This window comes from Musca vetustissima, unplaced genomic scaffold, assembly GCF_032173495.1.
Source record: "Musca vetustissima isolate MV318-11 ecotype Yass unplaced genomic scaffold, APGP_CSIRO_Mvet_v1 utg214348, whole genome shotgun sequence".
In the NCBI taxonomy this organism is placed as follows: Eukaryota; Metazoa; Arthropoda; class Insecta; order Diptera; family Muscidae; genus Musca; species Musca vetustissima.
Window position 1 is genome coordinate 17,986 of NW_026882060.1, and position 21,048 is coordinate 39,033.

At 35.4% G+C, this 21,048-nt stretch overlaps 4 protein-coding genes across 4 annotated transcripts; all 4 read left to right on the forward strand.

Annotated features, from left to right (window-relative positions):
- Positions 1-5,422: 5,422 nt before the first annotated feature.
- On the forward strand, positions 5,423-6,531 carry LOC133328213 (alpha-tocopherol transfer protein-like). The gene is made up of 3 exons (XM_061536764.1): positions 5,423-5,751; positions 5,844-6,216; positions 6,274-6,531. Exons 1-3 carry the CDS (start codon positions 5,423-5,425, stop codon positions 6,529-6,531), a joined length of 960 nt encoding a protein of 319 aa, XP_061392748.1.
- A 6,874-nt stretch (positions 6,532-13,405) lies between these two features.
- On the forward strand, positions 13,406-14,467 carry LOC133328214 (alpha-tocopherol transfer protein-like). Its single transcript, XM_061536765.1, has 3 exons — positions 13,406-13,704; positions 13,766-14,138; positions 14,204-14,467. The coding sequence occupies exons 1-3, from the start codon at positions 13,406-13,408 to the stop codon at positions 14,465-14,467; spliced, it is 936 nt and encodes a 311-aa protein (XP_061392749.1).
- A 1,571-nt stretch (positions 14,468-16,038) lies between these two features.
- On the forward strand, positions 16,039-17,124 carry LOC133328215 (alpha-tocopherol transfer protein-like). The gene is made up of 3 exons (XM_061536766.1): positions 16,039-16,337; positions 16,393-16,765; positions 16,837-17,124. The coding sequence occupies exons 1-3, from the start codon at positions 16,039-16,041 to the stop codon at positions 17,092-17,094; spliced, it is 930 nt and encodes a 309-aa protein (XP_061392750.1). The 3' UTR covers positions 17,095-17,124.
- An 897-nt stretch (positions 17,125-18,021) lies between these two features.
- LOC133328216 (alpha-tocopherol transfer protein-like) lies at positions 18,022-19,074 on the forward strand. Its single transcript, XM_061536767.1, has 3 exons — positions 18,022-18,320; positions 18,383-18,755; positions 18,817-19,074. Exons 1-3 carry the CDS (start codon positions 18,022-18,024, stop codon positions 19,072-19,074), a joined length of 930 nt encoding a protein of 309 aa, XP_061392751.1.
- The last annotated feature ends 1,974 nt before the right edge of the window (positions 19,075-21,048 follow it).

Sequence of the window (21,048 nt, forward strand, 5' to 3'; positions counted from 1 at the left end):
GTGGGTAACTGGTGAGAATTGATTGCAAACATTTTTAAATGTAAAATTATAAGAAACCTAAGAACTATATTTATATTACACTTGAATAGGCATTTGTATCGAACAACCTACCTCAATCGTTAAGTAAAATTCCGGGTTCGGGTTAGATAGTAAACATTATCAGTTTTTTTATATCCTCCACCATAGTATGGAGGGTATATTAGTTTTGTTTTTCCGTTTGTAACGCATCGAAATAATCATTTCCGACCCTATAAAGTATATATATTCTTGATCAGCGTAAAATTCTAAGACGATCTAAGCATTTCCGTCTGTCCGTCTGTCTGTTGTAATCTCTCTAGCGTCTAAACGAATTGAGATAGAGCCCCAAAATTTTGCATAGAGTCGTCTTTTGTCTGCAGGCAGGTCAAGTTCGATGATGGGCTATATCGGTCCACGTTTAGGCATAGCTCCCATACAAGGGTACCTCCCATTTTTCGGTATTTTGAAATTCTTAAGCGTGTTTTTCAACCGAATTCGCTGAAATTTGGTACATTGGGTTATTTTTGGGTACTAAATGCCTCCACAAAAAATTATTAGTATAGGTCTACTTTTTCTGGTAGCCCCCATATAACGGTACCTCCTACTTTTCAGTATTTTGAGGTTCTTGAGCGCGTTTTTCAACCGAATTCGCTGAAATTTGGTACATTGGGTTCTTATTGGGTACCAAATGTCCCTACTAAAAATTATATATATAGGTCCACTTTTTCTGGTAGCCGCCATATAAGGGTACCTCCCCATAACCAGTTTTTGGGGGGTTTTTACCGTATTTTTTCACCGAATTGGCTGAAATTCGGTACTTTGAGTTCTTATTGGGTAGCAAATCTTTGTGCTAAAAATTATAAATATAGGTCAATTTTTTCGGGTAGCCCCCATATAAGGGTACCCCCAATATTCGGTATTTTAGGGTTCTTGAGCGCGGTTTTCAATCGAATTCGCTGAAATTTGATACATGGGTTTCTTATTGGGAACCAAATTTCTCCTCTAAAAATTATAAATATAGGTCCACTTTTTCTGGTAGCCCCCATATAAGGGTACCTCCCAATTTCCAGTTTTTGGTGGGTTTTGACCGGATTTTTTCACCTAATTGAATGTAATTTAGTAATTTGAGTTCTTATTGAGTAGCAAATCTCTTCACAAAAAAATATAAATATAGGCCAATTTTTTCGGGTAGCCCCCATATAAGGGTACCCCCAATTTTCGATATTTTGAGGTTCTTGAGAGCGTTTTTCAACCGAATTCGCTGAAATTTGGTATTTTGTCGTATATGGTAACAAATCTCCCCACCAAAAATTTAGGCATATCCTCAATATAGTGATACCTCCTGAAGGAAAGAATTGAGATAAACAATTAAAATATTTGGTTCAAAATTGGCATATACCGGTCATTAATTAGGCATACCCTCATATGATGATATCCCCAAATATTCACGATTTCCTACACTATGTAATCAATATTGGTCCCTCTTTAGGCATAGCCTCATATAACTTTGTAATCTAAATTACAATAGTTTGAGGATTTTATACTCTACAATGCGTTATCAATATCAGTCCACTTTTTGGATCTTACAGATTTTATGAAAAATCCCCATTAAAAATTGCCGAAGTTTGTATTTGATGTACATAATGGTTTACATAAATCGGTTTGTATTATCGGTATATGCCCACTTTTTGGTATGTTCCCTATATTTTCATTGCATGTATCTGTCAGTATTACTATGGTGGAGGGTATCCAAAGTTCGGCCCGGCCGAACTTAACGCTTTTTCACTTGTTTTTTTTTTTGTATGTCTTAACATATGTTAATTGCGAAAAAATATTTAAAAGTATGTATGTACTTATTTTCTAATTTTGTTAATATTTTATGGAAAATTACCCCAGTCTCATATTTATTGATATGCAACTACTACTAATAAAATGTCACGTTGATAAACAACATAAACTGTCGGCAAAACGAATTGTTCGACTTTGTACAATGTGTCATACATACATTTCATGCAATGCTAAAGATTGAATGATTGCAATTTAAAACTAATAAAAGGAGTTTAAGTACAACCGGACCGAATTCCTTAAACATTAAATATTTTGAAAAGAAAGTAAATTTGAATTCGAGAAATCTATTTCAAAAATCATTGGAGAATCATTGACAGGAAATCCGACAATATTAAATATGTAAACTCTATCTATATATGAACCGACTTCAATCAATCCATACACTTGTAATTCTGCTGTTCATGTCTATCTAAATCCAAACCGATTTGAAGCAAATTTAACACTCAAAATTTCATATTCTTCTGATTGTAATTTATATTTATGAATAGATTGAATGTGAAAATTATTAAAATTTTGAAGATTACCATTCAACAAAAATTTTTTTTTTTTTAAATTCACCATTTTCAATCCACCTACTATAAATACCGTTAATTTGGGGAATACCGTTTGATGAGGTGTGAATAATTTGTTTAGTCACATTGGTAAATGTTCCTAGGGCGTTGAAAAAATTATTTAAAAAAGTAATAAACGGAAAGCCCTTGAAAAAAGTAATTTAAACCAGTAAGGATAGTAGTAAAGTCGGACGGGGCCGGACAGATGAATCCTAACAGAATATATATGGGAGCTCTATCCAAGTCTGAGCCAATTTCAACAAAACTTTCCACACGCTAGGTTATATTAACTTCAGTACGTTGTGCAATATTTTGTGTTAATCGGCCCAACTTTGGGTCTTAGGTGCACCATTTACTTAATATCTGACGAAATTATATATGGGAGCTATATCAAAATCGAAACCGATGTTCACGAAACTGAACATACATCATTCTAGACCTATTTCAGTACACTATGACAAATTTCGTGCAAATCGAAAGATATATAGGGACTGTGGTACACCATTTACATTAAATCGGATGAAAATTTATACGGGAGTTATATCTAAATCCGAAACGATTTTTAGGAAACTTAACACACATCATTCTAAACTTTATTCAATACGCTATGCCAAATTTCGTGCAAGTCTAAGGATATATAGGGACTTTGGTGCACCATTTACATTAAATCGGACGGAAATATATATGGGAGCTATATCTAAATCTGATCCGATTTTCAGGAAACTTTACATACATCATTCTAAACTTTATTCAATAACCCATGCCAAATTTCGTGCAAATCGAAAGATATATAAGGTCTTTGGTGCACCTTTTTCTGAAAATCGGACGAAACTATATGTGGGAGCTATATCTAAATCTGAACCGATTTCAACAAAACTTGGCATATATAAATCCAGACCTAATTCAGTACTCTGTGCAAAATTTTGTCTCCATCGGACCAATATTGACAGTATTGTGCACCATTTACATAAAATCTGAACCGATTTTCCTTAATTTCAATAGGGTTCGTCCTGAGCCAAACAAATAAGCTGTACACAATTTCATCCAAATCGGATTACAACTTAACACCAACAGACGGACGGACGGACATGCATAAATCGACACAGAAAGTGATTCTATTCATATTCTCAAAAAGAACCGTCGTTTCCTTTAGCATGTTACAAACATATGCACAAAAAAGTACACTCCTTATAAGACGCCCTTGAAAGATGGAACATCCTTTGAAAAAATAATTTAAGAAAGTCCACGCCTTATGCAAGGCCATTGAAAAAATAATTTAACAATGTCCACGCCTTATGCAAGGCCATTGAAGAAATAATTTAAAAAAGTCCACGCCTTGAATAAAATTGCTTAAAAATCCACGCCTTATAGATCAACGATATATATAATTTTTTGTAGGACGATTTTCCACCAAATGAGAACCGAAAATATCAAATATGAGAACCGAAAATATCAATTCAACTGAAAATGTGTCTGAAATCTTCAAAATATTGAAAATTGGTGTTAGATAATTTTTGTTTGTCCGATTTAGATAATATTTGTTTGGAAGAGATTTGACATCAAATGAGAACCCGAAATACCAAAATTTTTCCGAACCGACCTAAAAAATATCGAATAATGGAGGATAACCTGACATATGAGAACTTTTTCAAAACTTGGGTAATTATACCCTACATAACTATGTTGTCAGGGTATTATAGCTTATTATATGCAGCCCCAAGAGTTTGTAACGTCCCAAAATATGGTCGATCTGAGTCGATCTAGACATGTGTGTCCGTCTGCCCATTATATTTTGTAAACACGATACAGGCCACAGTTATGGACCAATCTTCACGAAATTTTGCATGTAGGATGGGTTCTGGCCAATGAAGACCCCTATTGTTTTTGGTAAAGATCGGTTAATATCTAGGGGATGAAATGGACCAAATACTTAATTTTTATCGGTTTTTCTGGTCGCTCTAGAGGCCGCAATTATGACCCAAACATCGCGAATTTTTACATAGAGAAGGAGATCCGGTCAAAGAATAAGCATGCCTGTTTTGATAAGGATCGGTCAATATTTAGCGGGTCAAATTGACCCTGACTTTTGTGTGAAAAATTACAAAATTTTTATTCTATAGCGTATAGATTTACCCCTGAAGAACATAGACCCGAAAACTTGTTGGTACATCCAAGGGCAGTGGTTGACCTTTAAATTGATATCAAATATATGGTCGTATGTACTCAGATGAGGGAGTTACACTTAAATATTTACAGGTGCTTATGTATTCAGATATTATGTAGTAACCCTTTACCACACTAGAGGGCGCAAATATAGCGCTGATCACTTTAAAATGTTCCATGAAGTTCCAGTTATGGTCAAGGATAACGCCTACAATTTTCGGTGACGATCAGATAATTATATTGAGATGAAGTGGACCGAAAACTTAATTTTTTGTGTTTTTTCGAGTCGATCTATAGGCTCCAATGGGAATAAGAAGATCACAACACAAGGGAATCTGGACAAGTAATTAGAAGGACTGTACAGAACATTAGTAATAATTGTCGGCCTCTAGTTGGTCCAGATGGTTTAAAAATCGCGAAATATTGCCCAAGCTCGGAATATAGATTCACAGAAAGTTAGTTTTTCGTGGAAATTGTGTAGGGTATCATATGGTCGGTCCCGTCCGACTATACTGCTCCGCTCACTGGTTTTTTATATGGTCCATAAAGATGCTATCCTAAAAAGTACACATTGCGATCTGGACTATTATACAACTTTATTGGATATATCTTTAATATTTTGATTCAAATTCAATATATTGTCCATCGTATACCGGGAGGTATAATAAACTAATTCCCATCATGAATCCCAAAAATTCACAAGTTATTCAATTATATCTTGACTAATGGCAACTTTGTTCAAAATGCCAAACTAATTTACAATAATTAATAATGTTGCATACTTTTAGGCGTTTCAATAATACCCATCAATATCAAATAACAATTCCAAACCGATAAGAACAATGGATCCACCCACCTTGGAAACACCGCCAGTAATTCGACCACTACCACCAGTCCTACAAGAGGTTGCCATTTGTGAGTTAAATGAAAAACCCGAGCTAATACACGAAGATGTTTTGGCATTTCGTAAATGGATTCACAGTCAGCGGCATTTGAAGGCACGAACTAATGATCAATTTTTATTGGCATTTTTACGTGGCTCTAAATACAGTATGGAAAGGGCTAAGCAAAAGCTGGATCGTTATTACACTCTGAAGGCGGCCATACCGGAGGTTTTCAATGAAGGGCGTTCAGTGGATAATCCACAAGTATTGGAGATACTAAGGCAGGGGTAAGTTGATGAAAAATAAAATTTATAATTTCAGATTTCATGTTTACTTTCAACCTAACCTCAAACTCATTAAAGTCTTTTGTTCTCTTTAGCATCATTTTACAAATTCCCCTGCCGGAAGATGATCGCCGGCCATGTGTAACCATTATTAGAGCCACCGCATATGATATTAATAAATATAAATTTTCCGATATTATACGCGTTGGTTCTATGTTCGGTGAGATCATGATGATTGAAGATGATCGTTCCACGGTTTGTGGCTTTTTAGAAATTATGGATATGGTCGGTGTTACTGGTGCCCATTTGTTTCATTTGCAACCGGATATCTTGCGTAAATTCTCCGTATTTGCCGATGAGGCAATGCCAATGCGACAAAAGGGCACATGTTTCATTAATGTACCAGGTCCATTCGAGAAGGGTTTCAATACGCTGAAGGGATTCTTTCCGGAGAAAATGAAGACAAGGGTAAGATGACAATAATCTCTTATCCATAGAAAATTTAAATAATTTTAATATTTTCAGATAAACGTCAGTGCCAATCATGATGTTATCTATGATCTAGTCCCTCGAGAATGTCTCCCTGTGGAATATGGTGGCACAAATGGTACCATGCAGGATATTATCGAAAGAATGGAAGAAAAATTACTGAGATATCGTGAATACTTTCTGCAAGAACCCAATTATGGTACAGATGAAAAATTGCGTAAAATTGATAGAGCCTACAGTGTGGATAGTGCCTTTGGCACGGATGGCTATTTTAGAAAATTGGAATTTGATTGAATGGCAATCGTTTCCAAAGATTCTAAATTAGCCCATATTTCATGTGGTCCTGTGTGTTTTGTATCAGTGGGTTTCCAATCTAACAGCATGCGGGCATTGATTTTTATGGAATTTTTAAACAACCAACCAATCTAACCAAAGAATATTTTATAAATTTGTTGTTATAACGAATAGATCTAAGTGTTCAATGTTATGTGTCACGGTTCTGGCTCTCTCTTAACATATTTTAAACAATTCCATTATTATTTAATTACAGATTTAATGAGAAAACGTAGAAAACCTGGATCATGGTTTACAAGAACATTATGTCAGATTTTATTCTAGTTTATAATCGTTGCAGTTTTTATTATAAATATATTGTAGTTATAGATAAGTGTATATGTATATATAGCATTTATATTACTTCGATTTATAAACACCAGTTATTTATATAAAATAACGTTATTAAATATAGTTTTGCACTGTAGATAAATAATAAATTATTACAACATTATACAATTTGCAGAGTTTTGAAAAAAAGGAATTTAAAGTCTTTAGTCAGAAACCACCGACACCGCACACGAAACAACAGGTGAGTTCATATTGCCACCTGCCCCGTTCACAGGAAAGCCACTTCCAGGAAGTTCGACGTACATCTAGTGAGTTGTCGTAAGTCACCTCAGGCCCCAGTCATCCAAGGGACTGTTTCTCAGCTGTGGGCGCTAGAGAGTTGTACTAAGGCATTACGCCTACAGAACGTACCGGTGCTCTAGTCATCCAGGAGGCTGTTCACGGCAATTTTTCCCCGGCGAGATCGCCACCTTAATCGAATGAAATGCTTGGGGGCTAGATTCTAAGAATTTTGCAATGGATTATTGATTCAATTGTTATAAAAACGGATCCTTAGTTATGCATCAACGAACGCCATCTCCATTCAATAATATGCACAACATGAAAAATCTCTCCTCTCCCAAAATATGTACAATCTGATCGAACAAAAGTGACATCTACATGTATTGATTTTATTTAATTTTTGTTGGGAGTGTATACTTTTCGGCTCTAAAATATAATTTAGGTTTATTACATTAGAAAAGATTGATAGAGGTTAAGAATAATTGTCATCAGTTTTGCCAATTTAGCACTTGTAGTGCTAGATTTAGCACTTTTTAAACTGGTTTAGCACCGAAAAAAGTGACCTAGCACCTAGCATATTTTTTAGCACTTTTATTTTTTCAGGATTTTTTTAATTGGCCGGTATTTTTTTCTCATTCCAAAAAATATTTGCCGTTTTTCGATTTCACAATGACGCATTGTCATTGTTTCACGCTATTATTTGGATTTTCCCATGTTAAAAAAATTCAGTACATATTTAAATAAGTAAAATAGTTGTAAGGGGACCCCCCATTCTCGGTGTCAAAAAAATTTTTTTTTTATTTAATTCGAATCTACTCCAATTCTATAATGTCCCTACAAAAATTTAAAAGAAAATCTCCAGAACTCTTGAAGATATAGCCGATTTATTGTGTCAGCATCAAGTGACGGCTGAAGGGCTTCTCAAACTTTAAACGCGTTTTTCTCGAAGCAGTGTTTTACGAATGGCGGGTACGATAACTCAAAAACTAATAATCCAATCGGTTCCAAATTTTGCAACGTTTCTCTGGGAGTGTATAGCTCTCGTATGAACTGGGATAAAGCCAATCGGTGAAGATCTTCCTTATTTTTTAACTTAGTTTGTGGTCAAAAATAGGCGATTTTCCAAAAAAAAAAAAAAAAAAAAATCAAAGTTCCGCATTTTGTTAATTGTTGTGCGAAGTCAATAATCCTAGTTCATACGAGAGCCAGACATGCACCTTTTCTAGCACAGTTGGAATTTTCTGATTCCGATGTTCTAGTTAAAGTTCGGTCGGGCCCATGTGAGTAATAGACATAAATCGAAAATTTTCCGCAAACTTTTTTTAATTACAGCCACTTCGGATCGTAAACTGTAGTAGGTCCCAACATTGACCTATGTAGAACATTGTTCTATCTAAAACCTTCAAAATATGGAAAATAAGGCGGTACTTTAATATGAGAGCTATGTACAAATCTTGATCTAAATTTATAATTTTATGCATTTTCCCAAACCCATTTTCCATTTGGTTATTGCCTTCAGAGTACCGAAAGTCGGGTGGTACCGTTATATAGTACCTGTACCAAAGCGGTATAATTTTTTGGGGGGAGATTTGTCATCCCCTTAGAATAAAAAGTGCCTAAATGCCGAATAATTGAAGTACCGCTAATTGATGTATGGCTACCCTGAAACATGGACAACATTGAAAATATTCTGCAAAATGAGAATCCAAAATATAAAATTGTAGCCATTGGAGCCTTCGTTTGAAAAACGTGCCCACAGGACCAAAATAATGTTTAATATCGCTCCATGGAGGCTAAACCGAAACTTGGGCCCATATTGATAATTTTTCGAAATGATATTTATCACAAAAATAGAGCTACTCTAAAATGGACCAATATTGATCAATTTTAGCAGGAAGACTTCCTACCCATGGAGAACGCAAAATACAAAATTACAGCAAATTATGTAGAAAACCGTATCCACGGTCTTCAAAATAAAAATGACCGATATATATCATTTTTATTACCAAACCTTCTTGGAGTAGTAGCAATGTATGTGTACAATTTCAAATTCTGACGACGGCTAAATTGGCATAGAATTTTATTCTAATTAAAAATAAATGGGGTCTCAGGAGAATATTTTTAGGTGATGGAAACAAATTTAATATTCACCCACCCGCCTTGTGAAGGGTATACTCAATTTTTAAGAAATATATATATATATATATATATATCATTATTTAGAATAAAAAACTCTCTATAAAATTTTTAGGACTTTTATTTGGCACTTTTTTACATTTTTTAGCACTTTCTAGCACTTTTTTAAACCAAATCTAGCATTTTTATCAACAAAGTTTTGGCAACACAGATTGTCATTAATAGGGTATATAAAATAAGGATCAAAGGCCGAATTATGCGGCTAAAAGAAATGGCTAACATCTCTTTTTTCAAAAAATCGTCTATTTTCAACCACAAATCGTGTTACATAATAAGGAAGAACTTCACGAAATGTATTTATACTAGGTCATACGATGGCAATCATGCCCGCTATTCTTAAAAACACTGTTTTGCGAAAAATGTATTGAAAGTTTTAGCTCTCTTACCATCGTTTGATATTGATACGATAAATCGGGATTTTCTGTGTTCATTAGAAATTTTAAAAATACTATCTTGAATAAACGTAGGTACGTTTTAATGCCGAGAATGTGATGAGGTCACGTTACAAATATTTATTTCTGGGAGCGCCATCTATATTTCGGTTTCCATACTGTTGTGAGATATAAATTTAGGCAAAGTGTATACTTTTAGGCTGAAAATATCTCCGAGAGTTTCTCTGATGTTGACTAGTATTTTTAAAGGACATTCATGAATAAATGTAGGTTCTAATTAAATAAAGAAGCATTTTTTGAAACCGAGAATGGGATGGGGTCCCATTACAAATATTTCATGTCAATTTCTGGATGTGCCATCTATATTTCAGTTTTTATACTGTTAATTATTATAAATCTAGGCAAAGAGTATACTTTTAGGCTGAATATATCTCAGAGAGTTTTTGTGATGTTCACTTGGAGTTTTAAAATGACTTTAACATTATTATTTTTCATAGTACATACTTTTGGCTGTTAACATTTTATTGTTGTAAGCAGATGTTCAATAGTAGTCTTCACTAGGCAGATTTCTAAAAATCTTCCGCTGTTTATTTTAAATTATATATGTAGCTTCTAAAGTTATATGTAATTATTTCCAGGAATGACAACAAATCCACATCTACTCAAATTACTGTAATTTTACCGAAATACTGTCTATATGGCGGAGTAAAATTTTAATAGGAAACGACAGATTTTGGTTGTCTGTTTTGTTAATTCTGAAATACTTTCATCTAGTTTTGTCATTAGTGCTTCATATAATAAGGGATTTCTCGTCACTTGGCCCTCCTCTGAGCATAGGACCCGATTAGTTCATCATCTCTTCACTACACTGTGGTAGTATTATGTCTTTGTGCATATGTTCGTAACAGGCAAAAGGAAACGAGATAGACACATGGTTCCTTTTGAGAATATGCGTAGAATCAAATTCTGAGTCGGTTTACGCATTTCCGTCTGTCCGTCCATGTTAAATTGTAAACAAAGTAAAGGTCGCATTTATGATCCGAATTGGATGAAATTTGGCATAGGTCACTTATTCGGCCCAAGGACGAACCCTATTGAAATTGGGAAAATGGGTTCAGATTTTGATATATCTCCCATATATATATTTAACCGATTTAATGTAAATGGTCCCTATATATCTTTTGATTTGCACGAAATTTGGTACAGCCTAATCATTTAGGTCTAGATTTCATGTAAATGGCGCTCCAAAGTCCCTATCTATCTTTCGATTTGCACGCAATTTGGCATAACGTACTGAATTCAGCCTAGAGTGATGTCTGCCAAGTTTCGTGAAAATCGGTCCTGATTTAGATATAGCTCCCATATATAGCTTCGTCAAATTTCATATAAATGGTGCAGCAAAGTCCCTATATATCCTTCGATTTGCACGAAATTTGGCATAACGTACTGAATTGAGCCTAGAGTGATGTCTGCCTTGTTTCGTGAAGATCGATCCAGATTTAGATATAGCTCCCTTTTATTATACCCTACACAACTATGTTGTCAGGGTATTATAGCTTTGTGCAGCCCCAAAAGTTTGTAACGCCGCGAAATATTGGTCCTAGACCCTCCTTTAAGTATACCGATCGTCATATCTCGACTAGCTGAGTCGATCTAGACATGTGTGTCCGGCCGTCCGTCCGTCTGTCCATTATAATTTGTAAACACGATACAGGCCACAGTTATGGACCAATCTTCACGAAATTTTGCATGTAGGATGGGTTCTGCTCAATGAAGACCCCTATTGTTGTTGGTAAAGATCGGTCAATATTTAGGGGATGAAATGGACCAAATACTTAATTTTTGTCTGTTTTTCTGGTCGCTGTACAGGCCGCAATTATGGTCCGAACATCGCGAAATTCTACATGGAGAAGGGGATCGGGCCAAAGAATAAGCATGCCTGTTTTGGTAAAGATCTGTCATTATTTAGCGGGTCAAATGGACTCTGACTTTTGTGAGAAAAATTACAAAATTTGTATTCTATGGCGTATATGTTTACTATTGACGGACATAGACCCGAGAAGTTGATAGTATATCCAAGAGGAGCGGTTGACCTTTAAATTGATACCAATTATATTGTAGTATGTACTTGGATGTGGGAGATACACTTAAATATTTACAGGTGCTTACGTACTGAGATATTCTTTAGTAACCCATTACCACACTGGAGGGCAGAAATATAGAGCTGATCGCTATGAATTGTTCCATGAGGTTCCAGTAGTGGTCAAAGAGAACGACTATAATTTTCGGTGATGATCCGATAATAATTTTGGGATGAAGTGGACTGAAAACTTATTTTCTTTCGAGTCGATCTATAGGCCACAATTATAAACGGAACATCACAATACAACCCACGGTCAAGGGAATCAGGATAAGTAATTGGAAATACTGTACTGAATATTGGTAATATTCGGAAAATATGCCAGTGTAAGGAAGAGGTGCTGTTGACCTCTAATCGGGCAAGAGGGTGCAACTATCACAAAATTTTGCCAGGCTCGGAATGAAAATCCGCAGAAAGTTAGATTTCCGTGATAGTTGTGTAGGGTATCATATGGTCGGCCCCGTCCGACTATACTGCTCCGCTCACTGGTTATATATTGATTTTAAGTAATTCACGCACCAAGGAACCAATAGGCTGATAGGAACAAAACGTTCTGAAATTTGCACGATTTCAAGTAAATTGGGCATCAAACTCATGTTAGTCAGATTGACATCAACTTACAAAATTGAGCATAGAATTACGCGTTTTGTAGAAGTACAGACATAGCCCAACGGATGACCTATTTATATTTGTGTGAAGCCGATTTACATACTTTATGGATAGATCTAGGCAGATTCAAATTTAGATAAATATCACATATTTTATTTCATCCAATTTAATGTTAATAGCCCTGTTTAATATACCCATAGTGGTGAAGGGTATCATATAGTCTGCCCCGTCCGATTTTACTACTTTCCTTACTGGTTTTTAGTTTTATTCCTGCTAAGTAGATGATTGGTCTGCTATAGCCCGCCCTAGGAGATGTGACTGCCATCTATCGTTAACTAGAAACAATGTCCTCCTCAATTTTATGCAGTGATGAGTTGTGAGCGTTGCCTTTTCTCAATTTTAGTGTTATAATTTTGGAATTTTCCGTTCCCTGAAAGTGGAAATTTTTTATCGTAATGATCATGTGTGCATAAACATTACAATGATTGGTAATATCGGTTACAACAACTAATCCAGAAGCTTAGATCTCACACATAAATTTCAAATTTTTTTCTGTAATTACCGTTAGTCATTGTCGTGTTTTCCGCACCCTGACACCCAATGCCGTTAAATCCATTCATTGACATACAACGAAAAAATAGATAAAAACACACACAGTTTCGATTTTGAAACAGAGGGGATACTACGGCGTCTAATTAAACTAATAATGATTTCTTATCAATAAAATATTATTCGGGTATCCGAAAAAAATATTTGAAGAGACCGTCGCCAAAACAAACCAAAAAATGGTTTATTTGTTTGGCTGCCACAACGAAGTCAGTGCATTATTACACAGAACCTAGACAGTATAAGACTGAAAATATAGTCAGCTAAAAATATTATTTTTGCGGGACACTTTTTTAGTAGTACATAGGAAATAGACAAAATGGTTGTCAGACCCCTGCCAGAAGCCTTGCAGAAAATTGCCATAGAGGAATTAAATGAAGATCCCAAGAGAGTGGAAGCGGATTTAGCCGCCTTTAAGGAATGGATCTTGCAACAGCCACACCTGAAAGCCCGCATGGATGATCAATTTCTGATAGCCTTCCTGCGTGGTTGTAAATACAGTTTGGAAAAGGCCAAAGCTAAATTGGATAATTTCTATACGTTGAGAGAAAAATATCCTGATTTACTAAAACGTCCCAATTTGGAGGATCCCAAAGTTCGGGAATTATTGAAATTAGGGTAAGCAGGACATTTTCTTTTAATTATCGAATAGTTTTTATAATATGTTTTTTATTTTCAGTATTGTTTTATATCTCCCTGAACCTTTGACGGAATCTGGTCCTCGTTTGGTATTGGTGCGCAATGGTGCCTATGATCCTTCACAAGTTTCATTTGGTGAAGTGGCCCAACTGCGTCAACTGATATCGGATATTGTCATGATGGAAGATGATTATGCGGTGATTAGTGGTATTATTTTCATTATGGATTTCAGTCAAGTTGGAGCCTCACATCTCTTCCAAGTCAGTCCGAGTGTAATGCGCAAGGTTTCACAATATTCCGAACAGGCTTTACCCTTTCGCATTAAGGCTTCACATTTTATTGACACACCCTCGGGATTTGAGCCTGTGTTTAATTTAATCAAACCCCTGTTACCCGAGAAGATACAGAATAGGGTGAGTAATAGATGAATTTCAGATAAAGGATCATTATTTTTTCGGATTTTGTGTTTGTTTTACAGTTATATGTCCACGGTGGCAAACGCGAGGAACTTTTCAAAATCATCCCTAAAAAATTCCTACCCAAAGATTATGGTGGTGAGAGTAAAAGTATCCAGGAGTTGATTGATTATTGGGAGGAGAAGATGTTATCCTATATGGAATTCTACAAGGAAGAGAACCAATTTGGTGTCGATGAATCAAAGCGAATAAAGGAGGAGACCACAAATCCACCAGAAACATCAATGGGTTTGGTGGGCTCGTTCCGCAAACTTGTGGTAGATTAATAGTATTTTTATTTCTCCATAAATTAATAAAATTAAAAATTATTTTTTTTTTGAGAAGTTTTTCTTTGGAGAATCTAGGTATACCGAACTCTTTAAATATTTGGGGGGAGTGACATTTGAAAACATAGCCAGTCTTAATTATCCACAAATTCTAAATAGAATTTCGTAATTTATTCAGCCTCTTCCGATATAAACTCTCGGTAACATTGCCTAAAGCACTGCCAGTAAAACTGATTTCAAGAACTTTCCGTATAACAAATAGCCGGACTAACTGTTATACGTCGTGTGTACCTTATCATTTCAAAAGTTTTATCGCTCACATGAAACTTAAAGAGAGAAATTTTGACCATATCAGAATAAGATTGGAAATTTACTGAACGATAGGTAATGAGAAGGGAGAAAAAGTAAACAAATCAAATGATTTAATCGATTAATGCTTGGAATTGTATCGATTATTGACATTTTAGTGACAACATTTAAAGCGGTGTACACACTATAATGTTCGGCCCATTATGTCGATGTCGTCGGCGTAGGCGAGTAACATATGCTGTTTGGTGTACGGAGTGTCATTTCTGTTCAAATTTGCATCTCGTATGAGCTTTTCCAGCAGAATGTTAAACAGGTCACACGACAAACGGTCACTTTGTCTGAATTCTCGTTCGGTATTTAAGGGCTCCGAGAGGTCCTTTCCACTCAAAGTTATCCTGCAGAGCCGTATTAATTTTGCAGGAATGCCACAGCACGCTGGATAGCATTTTATATGCTATGGGAAGGAGACTTATTCCTCTATAGTTGGCATATATCGTCTTGTCTCCTTTTTTGTGCACGGGACACGGAATGCTGAGGTTCCAATGCTTGGGCATACATTCTTCGAGCCAAATTGGACTAATCAGTTGGTGCATGCTCCTGACCACCAGTCTTGAATAGTTCGGCTGGTAACCCATCGGCGCCTGTTGCTATATTATTCTTCAGCTGATTGATTGCTATCTTAGCTCATCTGATTCTGGGGTATCTTCTTCACAGCCACTATTTGATACCAGAAGCTTTTCAAAATGCTCCTTCCACATGACGTTAGATTTTAGGAAAGATCGGTATATGCCCATTTTCCCTATAGTATTTTCATTTCAAGTAACTGTCAGAGTATCCAATGTTCGGCCCGGTCGAACATGACTCCTCCAATATATTCAATTATAAAAAAATAATCGAGTTGCCATTCACAACATTTACTCTATATAATTAATTTTAGATAATTATTTTGACAAAATCATTTTATGACCCCCTATCAACCTAACATATTCCGAATTAGATGATGAAATTTCTAAACAACGTTATTTCCCCCCTGTATAGACTAACAACATTTAATGAATTGATTTTACAAAGACAATAAAAACAACAACAACTATTACTTATCAATATAAATTTTATTTTATTTTTATATGAATACAATCAATGATAACAAATCAGATAATTTTTATTTCAAAACAAATATCGGACTAAAATATAGCTTAACTTTTTGTTTGCAGCACAGTTCAGTCTAGTTGCAGAAGTTAGGGATAGAAGAACAAACGACCATGGCCAATATTCGACCACTGAATGAAGAATTGCAAAAAGTTGCCATTGAATTGGGCGAAGTACCATCACGATTGGCAGATGATTTGGCGGCGCTCAAGGAATGGATACGCCAACAGCCACATTTGAGGGCGAATACAGATGATCAATTTTTGGTGGCCTTTTTGCGTGGTTGTAAATATTCGCTGGAAAGAGCGAAGTCGAAAATTGATCGTTATTTTACAATGAAGAGTAAATTTCCCGAACTATTTGGTCCCATTGATGTGGATAATCCAAGGGTGAGGGAATTGCTGCGGACAGGGTAGGTTTTTCGGTGAAGTGGAATAAATGTAAAGTAAAAATTGAATATTTTTCAGAACATGGTTATACTTACCCACCCCCTTGAATGAAAATGGTCCCCGCATTGGCATTATGCGTAGTGGTCTCTATTCCGTTGACAAATTCTCTGCCGAAGAAGTTATGCATGTTGCCCATGCCCTGCAGGAAATTAGTTTATTAGAAGATGATCATGCCATTTTGCAGGGTGTAATATTTATTGGTGATTTTGAAAAGGCCACTATGGCCCATATGATGCAAATGACACCATCGTTGATGAAAAAAATGACCGTCCATTCTGAAGAGGCGGTGCCACTTAGACCCAAGGCTCAACATTTTATAAATACAATTGCCGGATTTGAACCTATTTTCAATATGGTGAAACCCATGATGTCGGCTAAGCAGCAGAAGAGGGTAGGTTGGAAAATTTTATTTCGAGAAAAGAATTTTAGATTTTTATCGTTATACCCGGTTTTTGTTTTCAGTTATATGTCCATGGCAATAAAATGGATTCACTGATCAAAGAAATCCCCCTGAAATATTTACCCAAAGAATATGGCGGTGAAAATGGTTCGGTTGAGGATATAATTGCCGAATGGGACAAAAAATTGGATCAATATAGAGATTATTTTAAGCGTAGTGCTGAATGGGGTACCGATGAAAAGTTGCGTCCCGGTAAGGCAATTGATTTTGAAAGCCTTTTTGGCATTGATGGCTCGTTCCGTAAATTGGATGTCGATTGACTTATTGATGAGATATTTAAGGATATTTTAGAGTGACAAAGGATATGCTTTTAAGAGTAATCGGATTTATTTATTGAAATAAAGAAATTGAAAAAGAAGAGATATTTTTTAGAAAAATTTACCAAAGGGGTAGTTTGTTCTCTTCGGTTGTTCTTTTCGAAGTACTCATCTTCTTCGGCTATTCTTTGAAATCGTCTTTTACTTCAGATATTCTATTGGAAAAAGTCGTCTTTTTCGGCTATTCTATTTGAAGAAGCGTCCTTTTTCGGCTGCTCCATCGAAGACTTTTTCTTCGGTACTTCTATCGAAGAAGTTGTTGTTGTAGCAGCCCTATTGCTTTTACACAATGGGCTAGGTGACAGACGTTGGCCGAGTAAGACTCGGGTCGTTTCGGATCGTAGACCCCTCTGTCGTGGAAACGTCTATCGAAGAAGTCTTTTCCTTTGGCTATTCTATGCGGATAAATCTTTTGTTTTTTTTTTTGTCTATTCGATGCGAACAAGTCTTCTTCTCCTAATCGATGCGAAGAAGTCTTCTTCTTTTTCTGGTATTCTATACGAAGAAGTCTTCATCGGATATTCTCTTATAAGATCTCTCAAGATCTCTTATTTTTCGCCTACTCCATTGAAGAAGTCCTCTTATTCGACTTTTTCATTTAAGAATACTTTTTTTCTTTTTCCGAAACATTTAATCCCCTTCGAAACCTATTCCAGAGTTAAATTTTTAAATTTTGATCGACAATTTTTATTGAATTGGTTTTACAACAACAACTACTACTTATCAATAGAACATTTTGTATATTCATAAAAATAATCGACGATAAGAACTCAGAAAATATTTCAAAGAAATTATCGACTAGAATATAGCTAAGCTTTTGAGCGCAAATCAGTCTAGTTGCCGAACTGACGGATAGAACAACGTACGACCATGGCCAATATTCGACCTTTGAATGAAGATTTGCAAAAAGTCGCCACTGAATTGGGCGAAGTGCCTTCACGTTTGGCTGATGATTTGGCTGCGCTCAAGGAATGGATACGCCAACAGCCTCATTTGAGAGCCAACACCGATGATCAATTTTTGGTGGCCTTCTTGCGAGGCTGTAAATATTCCTTGGAACGTACAAAAACGAAAATTGATCGTTACTTTACAATGAAGAGTAAATTTCCCGAATTGTTTGGTCCCATTAATGTAGATGATCCGAAAGTAAGGGAACTTCTACACACAGGGTAGGTGTTATGGAGGCTTTGTATGAAAACTTTTTTAAAAATAATTTAATTTTCCCCTACAGAACCTGGCTATTTTTACCCACCCCTTTGAATGGCAATGGTCCACGTATTGGCTTAATGCGTAATGGTGTTTATCCCGCTGATAAATTCGCCATCGAAGATGTGTTGAAACTAATCCATGCAATGCAGGAAATCAATATGATAGAAGATGACTATGCCATTCTGCAGGGTGCTATATTTATTGGTGATTTTGGAAAGTCCACCATGGCCCATTTAATGCAAATGACACCATCGATAATGAAAAAAATGACGGTGTACTCCGAAGAGGCTGTGCCACTGAGACCAAAGGCTCAACATTTTATTAATACCATTGCAGGATTCGATGCTATTTTCAATATGGCGAAACCCATGTTTTCGGCGAAGCAACAGAAGAGGGTATTTTGGGAAAATAATTAAAGTCTCAATTATATATCTAATAAAAATCTCTTCCTTCCAGTTATTCGTGCATGGCAACAAAATGGATTCGCTTTTCAAGGAGGTACCCCAGAAATATTTACCCAAGGAGTACGGCGGTGAAAATGGTTCAATTGAGGAGATAATTGCCGAATGGGACAAGAAATTTGATCAATATAGAGATTATTTCAAGCGTAGTGCTGAATGGGGTACCGATGAAAAGTTGCGTCCCGGCAAGGCCATTGATTTTGAGAGTCTTTTTGGTATTGATGGTTCCTTCCGTAAATTGGACGTTGATTAATTTTTTGCATAGGATTTTTGAACATTTGTTTTTTTTTTGTATGTGTGAAAATAAATTAAATAAATTATTTATTTAAAAAACAAAAACTGATTGATGTTCAGTTCTACCGCTAGCAGAAGAAAATAAAACTTTTGTACACTGCAACAAAAAAAAAAAAAAACAGTTAAGAAAGTAGTAAACTCGGACGGGGCCGACTATATGATACCCTTCACCACTTTGGGTATATTCAAAAGATAGGATCATAACAGACCTCGCATTTTTGAAGGACCATTAACATGAAATTAAACATGTCATTCTGCAATCTATACTAAATTTTGGTCAGATATAGAGTTGCTTCTTACAATGGAACAAAATTATGTAAAATATAGAAATCTAAACCGAATTCATCGAAACTTGTCAGATTTTAGGTTACACTAATTTCAGTATATTTTTGCTTTCGGCCACATTTTGAATTCTTCATTTACTTATAAATCCAAATTTCTTGCAATTCGAAGGACATATAGGAACTTTGGTGCACTATTTACCTAAAATCGGACGAAAATATATAGGGGAGCTATATCGAAATCTGAACCGATTTTCACGAAATTTAACACACATCTTTCTAGCCTTAATTTAGTACGCTATGCCAAATTTTGTGCAAATCGAAGGATATATAGGGACTTTGGAGCACGATTTACCTAAAATCGGACGAAAATATATATGGGAGCTATATCCAATTTCACGAAATTTTACACACATCATTCTAGACCTAAATTTCGTGCAAATCGAGATATAAAGGGATTTTGGTGCACCATTTAACTTAAATGGGACGAAAATATATATGGGATCTATATCTAAATCGGAACCGATTTTCACCAAACTTAGCACACATCATTCTAGACCTTATTCAGTAGGCTATACCAAATTTCGTGCAAATCGAAAGATATATAGGGACTTTGGTACACCATTTACCTTAAATCGGGTGAAACTATATATGTGAGCTATATCTAAATCTGAACCGATTTTCACGAAACTTAGCATACGTCATTCTAGATTTAATTCAATACGCTATGCCAAAATTCGTGTAAATCAAATGATTTTCAGGGACTTTGGTGCACCATTTACCTAAAATCGGGCGAAACTATATATGGGAGCTATATCTAAATCTGAACCGATTTTCACGAAATTTAGCACACATCATTCTAGACCTAATTCAGTAGGCTGTACCAAATTTCGTGCAAATCGAAAGATATTTAGGGACTTTGGTACCTCATTTACCTTAAATCGGACGAAAATATATATGGGAGCTATATCTAAAAATGGACCGATTTTTTCCAATTTCAATAGGGTTCGTCCTTGGGCCAAATAAATGAGCTGTGCCAAATTTCAAAGGGATTTCCTTTGTGCCAATTCGGATCATAAATGCGACCTGTACTTTGTTTACAATTTAACATGGACAGACGGACGGACGGATATGCGTAAATCGACTCAGAAAGAAGACCCGTGTTTCGGTATTTTCGGGACTCTCTTGACTCTCTGAAAGGATATTTTCGGTCCCATTTTAGAGAAATGATTGAAAACTCATATGAAACGGGGCAATAGCAGGTCAGAGTATTCTACAAAAATGTTCGCCAGAATCTTTTAATAATAATAACAGAATCTTTTAATAAAAACAAAAATTAACCGAAAAGCCAAAAATCTTAAAAATATTTTTTTTAATAATGTGTCCTAAATTGACGTCTATATATTCGGTATAAATATTACATATACCGATTTCTTTTGTTCAGTGACTTATACTAAAATTTAATGGGAAATATTTATGTCCTTTATACTATCCATCTAAAACGAAAATTATCTATCTATTAAAGAATAATAGAATTTTGTCATACATACATCCATATATTTTATTGTATTCAACCTAAGGTAACCACCAATTAATGTTTTCCCATTTCTTTCAATATTTTATCATCATTCAATATTATTATCAACAATGTC